We start from the raw sequence: 14246 nt of genomic DNA on the forward strand, positions 1-14246 counted from the left end.
CAAGGAACTGATGAGACAATGGTTATCTAGTTTAGCATGGTGCTTAATAGTTCTCTAAGTTTAATATGATTGATTTAATCTTACAATAAATAATGGTTTCCTAGTGATATAATGATTGGTTTATACTCGGTATAGAGCATATAAGCAGGTACTGAGAGCTAAAGACAAGTGCACTGGAGGCTGAAGCACAAGCCCTTGGACGCAGATTCATTCATCCCATCTCACACCACCTTGGTGGCAGGTTCTCCTCCTTCATTTCTCCACTGAAATCAAGTCTCCTCTGAAGGCCACAAGAAAGCTAGCAGAGCACCAGGTGAAGGACACAATAAAGACTTTTGGACTTTTGGAGAAGTAGGAAGAGAATTAGGAAAGAGGTGCACCACAGAAATTAACAAAGGGAAGATAGAGCGTGACAAAGAGAGAAGTAGTTAACATTTAGAAAATGCAGCAAAAATGTCAGAGAAAGATGGCTTGGAAAAAAAAGAACCACCAGATTTGATAATTACAAAAATCACTAGTGACCTTTGAAAGAACATTTCTACTGGTAAGGGTAAATGCCAGATTGTAAGTGTTTGAGGAATGTATGAATAGTTAAGCAGTCTTAACTCTTAAAAGTAGTTTTTACTCAAGTCCCTAACATAGCATGTGCTAATAACTATGTGGCCTCAAATAAGTTAATTAATACTAAACCTCAATTTCTTAATCTATTAAACAATGACAATACTGTCCTATCTACTACATAAAATCGTTGTAAGGATTAAATAAATAGCTTATTTGGGGGGAAAAAAACCCACAACATTTTAAAGCCTTCAACTTTAAACCATAAAGCATTACATAAATGTTTTGGAAGTAGTAGTTCAAGAAGTTAAGATCAAAAGATGTTTTGTGTTTTGTTTTGTTTTTTCTTTTAAAGATGGGAAATTTAGGTATGTCAAGAGAAGGAAGGAATCAGCAGAAGGGAACAAACTAAAGGAGAAGAATTTTACACATTCATTTAAGTTTTATTACCACTTCAATCTTTTATTCTGCAACTTCTTTGTGTAATCTAAGCAGCTAAAAAAGGAAGCAGAAGGTACAAATAGAATATAACTGAAAATTAAAGGATAAATTTCCTTTCCATACTGACATTTTTTATTACTTCAAGATGCAGCTAGTATAGAAAACCAGCAGATAGTATAATGACTACAAAGAACTGCTTAGAGCTAGTATGTAAAAATAAAAAGATTTAAAAGAAAAGAGATTAAGAAAAGGGATTTTCCTTCAACCACGAAGGAACTGTGCATAGGCTCCATAGCCAATAAGGCAGTTAGATGGCACAGTGAATAGAGTGCCAGGCCAGAAATCAGAAGACTGATTGCAAATCAGTTACTAATGATCTTTAGTTACTTCTCAAAGTTACTCAATCTCAAAACTGCTTACAATCTAAACATTACTTAATGATCTTTACTTAAGTTGATTTCTTTTACGGGTTAAAAACTATCACTTTTTTTTTTAATTATTATTTTTTTTTTTTTGGCAAGGCATTTGGGATTTAGCTACTTTCCCAGTGTCACACACCTAGTAAGTATAAAGTATCTTCAGCCACATTTGAACTCAGGCCCTCTTAACATTAGGATCAATACTCTATTCACTGCACCATCTAGCTGCCCCCAAAAACTATCACTTCTTTAATGATCTAAGCTTGGGCACTGGAAAGACCCAAAGCCTTACTTGTCAAATCCAGTGGCCTTTTCTTTCATGTCTGTAGTTTCTGATTTCACTGATCACTTTATTCTTGATATTCTCTTTTCTCTAGTTCTCTCCTGGTTCTCTTCCTATCTATCTGACTACTCACTTTCTATCTCCTTTGACAGACTTTCTTCTTCATCATGCCCTCTAAAAATAGTATCCTTTAGGGTTCTGAGTCTTCTTCTCTACTCCCTCTACTACTTCACTTTAGTTACCATTTCTATACTGGTAATTTGAAAATCTACTAATCCTGCCCTAAATTCTGCAGAGCCTTTCAGACATCTCCAAATGGATATATAGTATATATATCTTGAATTCCATATTTTCAAAATAAAAAAATCCTACCTTCCCAATTATTGTTGAAGGAAACACCATCCTCCCAAGTCTCTCATTCTCACAACCTAAGAATCATCCTAGATTCCTCATTATCTGTCAAACCACCCATATCCAATCTTCTGCCAAAGCCTGTCAATTTTTTTTTACCTTTGCAACATCTTTTAAATACATCCCTTTCTCTCTTTTGACATTGTCACCAGTGAGTTGCAGACCCTCAGCCTCACTTTCATATAATTCCTGTCTGTTTTGGTGGATATGTGTAGGAGAATATGTTTATGACTGTAAATATAGGTGTGGACATGTGATCACTTAAACTAAGATATCAAGATATCTAGGATTTTACTGACTAGGACCAAGCCCCAAAAGCAAATCACTCAGGCTCTTACAGACAGACCAACAATAGGTTCCAAATCACGTTCTTTTTGGTCATTGTTTGGACCTGGATATTGGCTCAGAGTGAAAGACTGTTTTGACCAGAAACCCTCCCATGTTTTTGTTTTTTTTTTTTTGTTTGTTTGTGTTTCTTAATTAGATAAAAGTGGCCATTCTTTGCTTACTTAGTCAGAATTACTGAATAGATGGGTGACTACCTCAGTCAAACTGAGGACTATTAAAAACTTTAGCTTAAAAAGGCCAAGGCCATAGACCCACACTTAACACCACATACTAAGATAAGATCAATATGGGTCCATGATTTAGGCATAAAGAACAAGATCATAAACAAATTAGGAGAACATAGGACAGTTTATCTCTCAGACTTGTGGAGGAGGAAGGAATTTGTGACCAAAGGAGAACTAGAGATCATTATTGATCACAAAGTAGAAAATTTTGATTTCATCAAATTAAAAAGCTTTTGTATAAACAAAACTAATGCAAACAAGATTAGAAAGGAAGTAACAAATTGGGAAAATGTTTTTATAGTTAAAGGTTCTGATAAAGGCCTCATCTCCAAAATATACAGAGAATTGACTTTAATTTATAAGAAATCAAGCCATTCTCCAATTGATAAATGGTCAAATGATATGAACAATTTTCAGATGATGAAATTGAAACTATTTCCACTCATATGAAAGAGTGTTCCAAAGCACTATTGATCAGAGAAATGCAAATTAAGACAACTCTGAGATACCACTACACACCTGTCAGATTGGCTAAGATGACAAGAACAAAGAATGATGAATGTTGGGAGGGATGTAGGAAAACTGGGACACTGATGCATTGTTGGTGGAGTTGTGAAAGAATCCAACCATTCTGGAGAGCAATCTGGAATTATGCCCAAAAAGTTATCAAACTGTGCATACCCTTTGACCCAGCAGTGCTATTCCTGGGCTTATATCCCAAGGAAATACTAAAGAAGGGAAAAGGGACCTATATGTGCCAAAATGTTTGTGGCAGCCTTTTTGTAGTGGCTAGAAACTGGAAAATTAATGGATGCCCATCAATTGGAGAATGGTTGGGTAAATTATGGTATATGAATGTTATGTAATATTATTATTCTGTAAGAAATGACCAACAGGAGGAATACAGAGAGGCTTGGAGAGATTTACATCAACTGATGCTGAGTGAAATGAGCAGAACTAGGAGATCATTATATACTTCAACAACAATACTGTATGAGGATGTATTCTGATGGAAGTGGATATCTTCAACATAGAGAAGATCTAATCCAGTTCCAATTGATCAATGATGGACAGAATCAGCTACACCCAGAGAAGGAACACTGGGAAATGAATGTTAACTATTTGCATTTTTTGTTTTTCTTCCCAGGTTATTTTTACCTTCTGAATCCAATTCTTCCTGTGCAACAAGAAATTCGGTTCTGCACACATATATTGTATCTAGGATATACTATAACATATCTAACATGTATAAGACAGCCTGCCATCTAGGGGAGGGGGTGGAGGGAAGGGGGAAAATTTGGAACAGAAAGGAGTACAAGGGATAATGTTGTAAAAAATTACCTATGCATATGTACTGTCAAAAAATGTTATAATAGGGGCAGCTAGGTGGCACAGTGGACAGAGTGCCAGCCCTGAAGTCAGGAGGACCTGAGTTCAAATCTGATCTCAGACACTTAACACTTCCTAGCTGTGTGACCCTGGGCAAATCACTTAACCCCAGTTGCCTCAGAAAAAAAAAAAAAAAAGTTATAAAATTTATTTTAAAAATTAGGGGGGGAAAAAAAAAGCCAAGGCATCTTTAGTTGTCCTGATCTCTATCTGGCCACTGAATACATATGGCTCCCGAAGAGAAAGTGAAGCAGGTGACTTTGCACAGCCCTCTCTCATTTATATCTAATTCACTTGCATGTCATGGCATCACCTCCCTGACATCATAGTTGTCTTCAAGAATGAAGGACAAATAACAAGTAGGCCCTCATCACCTCACACCTTGATTACTGTAATAGCCTGTTGGGTTTGGCTAATTCATGTCTCTCCTCATTCAGCTCCTAAAATGATTTTCCTTAAAGTGCAAGTTCCACTATGTAAACCCAGGTCATCCCCAAACACAATAAATCCCAGTGGCTCTCTATCACCTGTAGCATCTAATATAAAATATTCAGCTGCGCATTCAAAAGCCTTCATAACCTAGCTCCCTTCTCTCTTTCCTGTCTTCTTATACCTTACACCCCAACATGCATTCTTCCATCCAGTGGCACCAGAGTGATGGCTGTTATATAAACAAGACACTTATCTCTCAGCTCCAGACATTCTCTCTGGCTGTCCCCCATACCCAGAATGCTCTCCCTCCTCTGTCTACTCTCTACTCTCTAATGCTCTTATCTACTGATCTTTCTGGCTTTCTTTAATTCATAATTCAAATCCCACCTTCTACAAGAACCTCTCCTAGATTTTTCTTAATTTCAAAGCCTTCCTTCTGTTATTTTTTAATCCTACATATAGTTTGCTTTCTATATTTTTATTTGCATGTTGTTTCCCCCAATAGACTGTAAGATCTTTGGGAACAGGGACTGTCTTTTGCCTCTTTTTGTATCCCCTGCACTTAATGTGTTTGACAGGAGTAGGCACTTAATAAATATTGATTGATTGAAGTCCTGTATTAAGCATTTGGAAAATGGCTAAACTGAAAAATTCAAGAACTTCAAAGAGCTAAAGTGCTTTATGAGAAAACAACAAAAACATATATAAGTAAATACAAACTATATACAGACAGTTACAAAGTAATTTTGGGAGATACTAGTCATTTGGAAAGAAATCAAGCAGGGCCTTATATAAAAGCAGTATTGAAGGGACTTAGGAATTCTAAAAGATGAAGGATAGAAGGCAATACATTTTAAGAACTGGAGATAATCAGTACAAAAAATAAAATGTATATAAGGAACAGAGACAAGGCCAATTTGGTTGAAATCTAGTTTGTGAAAGGAAATAAAAATTTATGAAAACTCTGGCAAGACAGGCAAAAACCAAACAATTAAGAACTTTAAATTATGCTTTATCTAATCATCTATACCACAAATATACCACAGAAATACCATGAGATCACCATACTACCTTAATGATTATTTGGTTCACCTCCCCTTATTTTATAGATGTCAGCTGTGAGATCAGAAGCTCCCAAAGACTCTGGGATTCATGAATGAGGTCCCATTCAGGAGGCTGACCCCAAAGGATAAGTTTCTCTCTGTGACTCTTGTCCCCATCATGAAAATCTAGAGAAATCTTTTGAATAAAGCTTAAGTATGATCATATTTAGGTTTTATCACACATGGATGTAATAGTATTTGGATAAGATGAACTACTAAATTTATGAAAACTGCTCCTCAAGGGAAAATTCCATAATGACTTATCAAGTGACAGGAAATAGCTCCAGAGCAAATGCTACAAATATTTTGGCTAAGTTCCAAAACCTAACAAAACTTAACAAGTTTGTGTGAGGAAAAAGAAAGCATGTAATCTTTCATGAGGGAGCATCCTTTACATAAGAACCACCTTTATAAATCACATATGCAACTGATTACATTGCCACAGCAAATAATAGCTACTTCTACTCTTCCCACTTAAACTTGGAAGTACGATAGAACAGAAAGTGATCTTCAAAACCCCATGAGCTATCAAGGACTAGAAATTTAATGGATGAATAGGAAATGAGGAGCCAGGTTTCTTCTAAGTTATAGGAAATAAACATATACCCACTACTTATTTTCCTCTAGAAAGGACTTAATGCTTTATTTATGAAGAGGCTGAAATTTTCAAGCTGAACTATCTCTCCTATGATATATTTGTATCAATTGTCTGTCAATTCTGCAGTGCTTACATGCCAGGGAAATTGAATTCAGAAGAAGCAAAGTAGAACAGGACTGCAGAGCACTTTAGTTACTGAGAGACAGCCAAATGAAAATTTCCTCCTGAGGCATGTGCCAACTTGGCTGAGGTCAAGACTCAAAATCAATAGCTATGTGGTCAGTATAAATCCAAAAGAGCAGAAATGCTGGGATTTTTGGTTGTTGTTTTTTAATAGGATTAATTTTCAGCTTATTAAATAGAGATACCTCAAATCTGTCCATGCTCTGTTTGTCTTTTTGAAAAGGTCTTTCATTTTATAGTGACCTCCATTCTGTAAAAAATTTAGTTAATTTTTCCTTATTTAATTTTTGAAAAGTCAAGAAGCCTGAGGATTATATAACACAGGATTTTAAAATAAAAGTCATGGCAAGACATAACAGCAGACTCTGCTGTCACGTCATATCATAGGATATACCCTCCATAAACCAGATGCTCTGTCCCAAAAAATATCATAACCTTCATATTTTTCTTCTATGCTTGTCATATATTCATAAAACTCTTTTATTACATTCCTCCCGTGAAAATTTTTTTAAAAATTAAATTCTTTTACCTTTTGTCTTTCCTTCTAATGGTACTAGCTTCTTTGTTTCTGCTGTTAGCAACAGCTCATAAGGATGTTCATCTTCCTCCTTGGATGCACTCCCCTGGGTCCTACTTCTCATAACTGGGACCTAATGAAGAACAACACCATAATGGACTACATTCCTTGTACAGTCATGTAAAGCAAAAATGAAAATTTCTAATGGTCCTCTTTTTTTCATATGAGGGAAAGAGAAAGAGGGAGACATTGAGATGATATGAATGTATAATTAGGAATAATTATAATAACTAGTCAACTTACATCAATCTATCTATGGCTTGTTATAGATTCCATTTTGACTTTGAATCAATTTACAAATGTAAAACATGGAGAAAATAAAAGTTCCTTCACTATTTCCCACTATTTCAAGTATAGTGTAGAGATTTTGTTTTTTCCTGCGTTTTTTATCTAAAAATTATGAGAGATTTTTGGTCATGATGCATTATCTAGGTCATTTTCCCCCAGGCTCAAAACCTGATATGCAGACATATTATTCAATTGACTGAAATCTTCCCAGTTTGGAATACAACTGACCTTTGCATTGAATCTTGGCATTTATTAAAAACAGAGTAGTTTGTTCTGTAGCCCTTCCTTTCCAAACTTTATGGAAATTATGATCCCTTTCTCCACCTATCCTTGGGAGCCCCACTGGACAAGGGAAAAAACTTTCCAAGAGCCAATTTTCTCTCTTGCATAAAAGAACAGACCTAAGTCTCAGTTCTTCCACTTAGCATCTTTATTTAATATCATTTAGAGGGATGAAGGGAGACAAATAAAAGAGGAAAGACCTTTTAAAAGACTTGTGTGACCTGAGGAAGTCATTTCTGATTAACTTAAAAGCTAGATTCTAGAACTTTAATCTGAAGTGTTTTTGCCAATTGTGGACCTAATGACCTGAGTTAGTGTTTATACATAGGTTCACTCTAAAACAAGTCTAGAATACTATAGAGACAGACAGACAGGCAGATACACATACATACACACACATACATATAGGCAAAGGAAACGAGATAAGAAATAGAGGCAGTACAAATAGTATCTATGGTGTTAATGAAATTGTTATCAATATTAGTTGGAGCAATATCAATATTAGTTTTTTTTTAAAGGAATGAGACATTTTTCAAAATTTTGATTAGCTCAGAATGCTGACATTACTTCCTTAAAACCTCAGTATAAAAAACCACCTGAAGGAAGAGGAGGAGTGATACAAAGAGCGTCTCAGATACATGGCTGACGGAACCATTTCCATCTGTTTTTATTTATTTATGATAGGAATTTTACTTTAGCTGGATCAATTCAAGGTGATTCTATTGAATATTCTTCTGCTTTTGCTAACTAAATCCCTTTTTGCTAACTGTTGATGTCTCATTTTGCATTCATAATCAAACACTCAAACACACACACACACACACACACACACGCACACACACACACCCCTTCTCAAGTCATTCAGATTTCCTTCTATTTAACTTCTGGCCCCAAATTGATAACTGGACCACCTGGCCACCAATATAGGACCAAGAGGCAGACAGTAAAGGACTCCTGCCATCTGTCTTGTTGTGCCAGCCAAGACTGACTACCCTGTATTACATTTTCTTTCAAGATTGAAAGATAGAGCTCATAACTTCCATCTGGGCAATCAGGACAACAGGGCTTCTTTTCATTGTACACCTGACTGGCATTCATAAAAAATGCTAAGAAACACTTGATCATCACACACTTTTATTTCAGTACTCCATCCTCATTAAGTAGGTAAGAAAAGAAAAAAACAAATAAATACTTGTTCAAGATTTTATATCTGGTAATCACATAATCCCAAATTTTATCAGTTACAATCCACTGCCTCATTTATACTAGAAAACAGGGATAGAAAAAATCCTGCCTTCAGGCAGAATAAGAAGACCCAAATCAGGGGATGTTGAACTGAAAACTAAGTACAACAACCTCCCATTGCTTAAGTTCTATAAATTGATAATTTTGTATGGCCTAGGGAATAATGTTACAAATATCAAAGGGACCCTTGGCAGAAAAAATGTTCCCCACCCTCGTGTAAAGCAAATAAAAAGTTCTTTCTTTCCTTTTCTTTCCTAAGACAAAAAAACCCAAAAAGCCAAAAAAAAAAAAAAAAAAAAAAAAGCCTTTCCTCTCTATTCTATTCCCTATCTAGGCATCAATCACTCCATTGATAAAATGAAGGGACTGGACTAGATAAACTCGATGATCATTTCTGTGGGATTAAATATTCTACATGTACAATACACAACAATACAGTGAGCTACTCTTCCTGCCTCACTCTCATTCAGGAAATGTGCATACCATAGGAGTAAACAAGGAAAAAGCTTAACTGAGCAGATGTTGCCTTTCAATAAATTCTTTCTTAATCTTTTTTTTTTTTTTTTTCATAGTTAACAATAAAAGAAGGCTGGGGAAAAAAAAAAAAAAAAAAAAACAACTTATTTTGTGCTGAATAGAATACCTTTGCTAGAAGAAATTTTAACACACAATTTTGACCAATGGCAAAAGAAGCAGGGGGAAAGAAAAGAGTAACAAGTTTCAGTGAAGAAAATAATGAATTTACTCTAGTGCTAATTGGCCTACTTGTAGCACACAAATGCCAAGTAAACTTTCTAACTGGCCTTAAAGAATCTAACAGTCTGTTTGACCTGTCCTCCCTAAAAAATTTCCTCTTAAAAATGTGTATCTACATTATGATCTGGTCATTAATCTAATAAACTCAGGTGAGAAAACATATTACTTCATTTCCATATCCAACAACAGGTCAGCTAACAAATGACAAACATCAAGAATAATAGAGACAAATTGAGGGATAGGTTAGAGGTACAGGGAAACACTGGAACTCTATACATATGTAGGATTTAAGGAACTAGGAATTAAGTAGTTTAGACAACTAAGACTAAAGTAAAATCATCTTCAACTAGGTAACCAAAACAAAAGAATAAAATATAGGAAGGAATCAGCAACAGAGAGGAAACAATCTGGGCATTTTAGGTTCTTATGCATGGCATTATATTTTATGCCAGGGTGGCATGCTAACTATGCAGCCTTACAATGCTTAACAAAGAGCAACTGTAAACAAACAATAGCTGTGTGTTCCTGTGTGGTTCAGCTTATCCACCCTTCTAGTATGTCTCTCAAGATTCTGAGGCCTTGCTCTAATGGTGCATTATCAGAAGACTTCTATGAATTACAGGGTTACACAGGTTTTGGGGTGGAATTTCCAAGGTCTTTCAATGGGTTCATAATCATCTCAATCTTCCAGGAATTTGAAACATCACTATGGTCTTCTCTTGCTAATCTAACAGACAACAGAAAAGAAGGACTTTTGTATTTTGTATTTGTATTGAATTTTGTATTGTTTTGTAGTTTAATTTTGGAATATGGTATTGTTAAAACTCCCTTCTTTACTATATTCTTTCATTATTTTGAAATTTTTATCCTTTTTTCTTCCCTTTACACTAGATGAATTTCACTGTTATTTTTTTCTAGCTCAAAGTAATCCTTTGGTTGTTTGATTAATACAACATTGAATAAGTAAATGGACTTAGGTTGTATTGTAACTTTTTATTTATGTTGGCTCAACTTTTTTTTTTTTTTTTTACTATTTCCCCAATTATTTAGGTTTTCTTTAATTTCAGAGTATTCTGCAGTTATATTCACATAGGTTTGTGCTTTTATGTGTGTGATTTTAAAACCTCAATATTCTATACATTTTGTGGGAAAGGAGAGGGTTAAATAAATGTCTCTTATCTTTTCCTGCTCAATTTCATTGGAAATATACAATAATATTTATTGTTTGTGTAAATAAATTTTACATCCTGAAATTATCATTTCAATTGATTTTTAATTAGTAGAGTGAAGTGAAAACCGGAAGAACAGCTGCACTTTCAAAGTAATAAAAATTCTGACCAAAACAATGACCAAACAGGATTCCAGAAAATGGAAGAGGAAGCATGCTACCCACCTGCTGACAGAGAGATGAAGGACTCAGAATAGAAATTTTAGGGCCATTACCAATGTGAGAATTTGTTTTGCTTAATCATATCTATATAATATATACATGGGGATTTGCAAACTTATTTTTTAAATTTTTTTGCTAATTTTAATATTTCTATTAATTGCAAATAATAATAGGTTTAATGGAAAAAAAATTCTAAATGAGTTTGTCATAGAGAGGAGGCAGCTATGTGGTATAGTGTGGAGAGCACTGGGCCTGGAGAGCAAATCTGGCCTCAAATACTTATTGTGTGGTCCTAAGTAAGTCATTTAACCCTATTTGCCTCAGTTTCCTTATTTGTAAAATGAGCTGACAACTAAAAAGCACCTATAAGCAAGGGATCAAGATAAAACACTGTTTCGGCACAAGTTCAACTAAATTCCTAGAAGAAGTGAACAACAGTTTTGTTTTGTTTTAAGGAGAACAAAATGACTTTATAAAGAAAATGAGAATGTCAATGGGTAATTGGAAAAGAAATGAGAACTACGAAATAATTTTAAAATGTATTAATAACTTAGAAATAAGGGGTATAAAAAAGCCAATGAGATTCTTTGAAAATTCTTATTGTTTAGTCATTGAGTTGTGTCTCATTCTTTGTGACCCTGTAAACCACAGCATGCCAATACTATCTATCCATGGGTTTTCTTGGGAAGGATAATGAAGTAGTAATTTCATTCTCTAGAGAATTAAGACAAATAAAAATTAAATGACTTGCCTAGGATAGCACTAATAATGTCTGAGGCTAAATTTTTTTTTGAGCATAGTTCCAACTGCTCTCCAGAATGGTTGGATCTGTTCTCTGATGGAGCTGTGAACAGATCCAGACATTCTGGAGAGCAGTTTGGAACTATGCTCAAAAAGTTATCAAACTCTGTATGCCCTTTGACCCAGCAGTGTTTCTACTATGCTTATATCCCAGAGAGATCCTAAAGGAGGGAAAGGGACCCACATGTGCAAAAATATGTGTGGCAGTCCCTTTTGTAGTGGCAAGAAACTGGAAACTAAGTGGATGACCATCAGTTGGAGAATGGCTAAATAAGTTATAGTATATGAATAGTATGGAACATTATTTTCTATAAGAAACCATCAGCAGAATGATTTGGGGGAGGCCTGGAGAGACTTACATGAACTGATGCTAAATGAAATGAGAAGAACCAGGAGATCATCATACATGGTAACACGAAGACTATACAACATGCAATTCTGATGGACGTGGCTCTATTCAACATTGAGATGATTCAAACCAGTTCCACTTGTGCAGTGATGAAAAGAGCCATCTACACCCAGAGAGAGGACTGTGAGAACTGAGTGTGGAACACAACATAGCATTCTCACTCTCTCTGTTGTTATTTGCTTGCATTTTGTTTTCTTTCTCTGTGATGTTCTTTTTCTCTAAAGATATAATGTTGGGGGAGCTAGGTAGCGCAGTAGATAGAGCACCTGCCCTGAATTCAGGAGGACCAGAGTTCAAATCTGGTCTCAGACACTTAACACTTCCTAGCTGTGTGACCTTGGGCAAGTCACTTAACCCCAGCCTAAAAAAAAAATAAAAAATAAAAAAAATAAATATACAATGTTCTCTGGGAGCAGATCTCTTGGGAAGCTTCTGGAGGCAACTTTAGTGTCATTTCAGTTATCTTTTTCTGTGCCCGGTTAGCTTTAATTGAGGCCTCTCTCTCTTCTTGGCTCCCAAGAACTCTTGCCAGAATGTCTCCAGCCAGCACAAACATTGAAGTGGGAATGAATCAGACTCCACCTCCCAGAGTGGGATTGTGGGTTACAGCGGGCTTGTGAGAGCTCCCAGAAGTCAATCCCAGTTATGAATCTCCTCTGAAGTTCTCCCAGGAACTCCTCTCTTTGACTGAATCCTGACTCTGAATCCCCTCCCAGAGAGTGGGCTTTTATATGCTCTCTAAAGGTGTGAGTCTAATGTGTGGACCAATGATCGAACTCCTTTAAAGTTTTGAATTCCTTTAAAGGTGTGGACTAAGTACATAAGTACCTTGTAAGAATCCTAACATCTCCCCTTTTCTTTTGATTTAGAACATAGGGTGGTCATGACCTTGAAACAGGTATACATAAATCCATCAATATGAGAGGTATTACACATAATTACATAAAGTTACATAAGCACATAGTAACATAACACATGAGGAACATATCCATAAGTCCTAGAAATAGTCCAAAAAGAATCTATTGTCCACTAGTTCATGTGCCAGGAATCCAATAATTCCTGCAAGTTTTGAAGTCCTATAATAGTCTTATCAACAATTTTCCATCTCAAGGAATCCAATGATCCCTGCTGATTTTCAAATCCTTCAACAGTCTTTATCATCAGCCATGCTCTTTCAGTGACAGATGTTTCTTAGATCTTCTCCTTTGTTCCCATATTTTTCTCTTTTTCTGTCTCTCTCTGATGGACAAGGCAAATACGACTCGTTGGCACCCATCTGATTCCTTCATCTGAAAAAATACAAGCAAACCCCCTCCCCCAAGCAGTTAATCTATCTGGTCCCTTCCATTCACCACTTTCTGGGACTCTCCACATCACCTGGCGATTAACTAAAGATAGTGGAGCTGCTCATACTGGACACTGCCCTTCCGGTGGGTTATAAAACCTGTCTGCCCAAGCCAGTGCATCTTTGTCAAAAATTTAAAAATTAATGGTATAGAGAACTAAATTTAGAAGTTCCCTAAGGCTACCTGTGGCTCCCCCTTTCTTTTGTTTTTGGAGGAGTGTCTTAACCTCTCTGTTTCTTCTCTCTACTATTGCTTGACCTTGAGGATTAAAAGGTATGCCAGTAGTGTGTAAAATCTTATACTGTGCACAAAAGTGTGCAAAATGTTTAGAAGTATATACAGGTCCATTGTCTGTTTTTACTTCTTGTGGCATACCCATAATTGCAAATGCTTGGATAAGGAATTCAGTAACCACTCAGGCTGTCTCTTTTGCTGTTGGCACTGCAAAAGTGAATCCTGAAAAGGTATCTACCACAACATAGATAAAAGACAGACGACCAAAAGATTTATAGTGGGTCACATCCATTTGCCAGATTTCATTGGGTCTCAAACCACAAAGGTTCTTCCCTGGAGGAGTGTAGGAGTGTGGAAAGGAAGGCAAAATGTACTGTTCTGTTTCTCTAAAATGTAATCCTTTTCTGAGAGCAATTTTCTTGGAGAGCTTCTGGAGGCAGCCTTAATTTCAGTTCAGTTCAATAATCCCAAATCCAGCCAGGAGTTAAAGTCCTTTGCTGTCTCTTTCCAAATCTTATCTCCTTCACTT

The 14246-nt window shown here is 35.8% G+C and overlaps 1 protein-coding gene across 6 annotated transcripts in view; it reads right to left on the reverse strand.

Moving 5' to 3' along the window:
* The window catches only part of ANKS1A (ankyrin repeat and sterile alpha motif domain containing 1A), a 210285-nt gene that overhangs the window by 89060 nt on the left and 106979 nt on the right, over nt 1–14246 (reverse strand). For all 6 annotated transcript variants that reach the window (XM_074311204.1, XM_074311201.1, XM_074311203.1 and 3 more), the window contains one exon: nt 6919–7039. In XM_074311204.1, coding sequence (XP_074167305.1) covers nt 6919–7039 — 121 coding nt within the window. The remainder of the gene's footprint in view (nt 1–6918; nt 7040–14246) is intronic.

Source organism: Sminthopsis crassicaudata, chromosome 4 (genome assembly GCF_048593235.1).
Source record: "Sminthopsis crassicaudata isolate SCR6 chromosome 4, ASM4859323v1, whole genome shotgun sequence".
In the NCBI taxonomy this organism is placed as follows: Eukaryota; Metazoa; Chordata; class Mammalia; order Dasyuromorphia; family Dasyuridae; genus Sminthopsis; species Sminthopsis crassicaudata.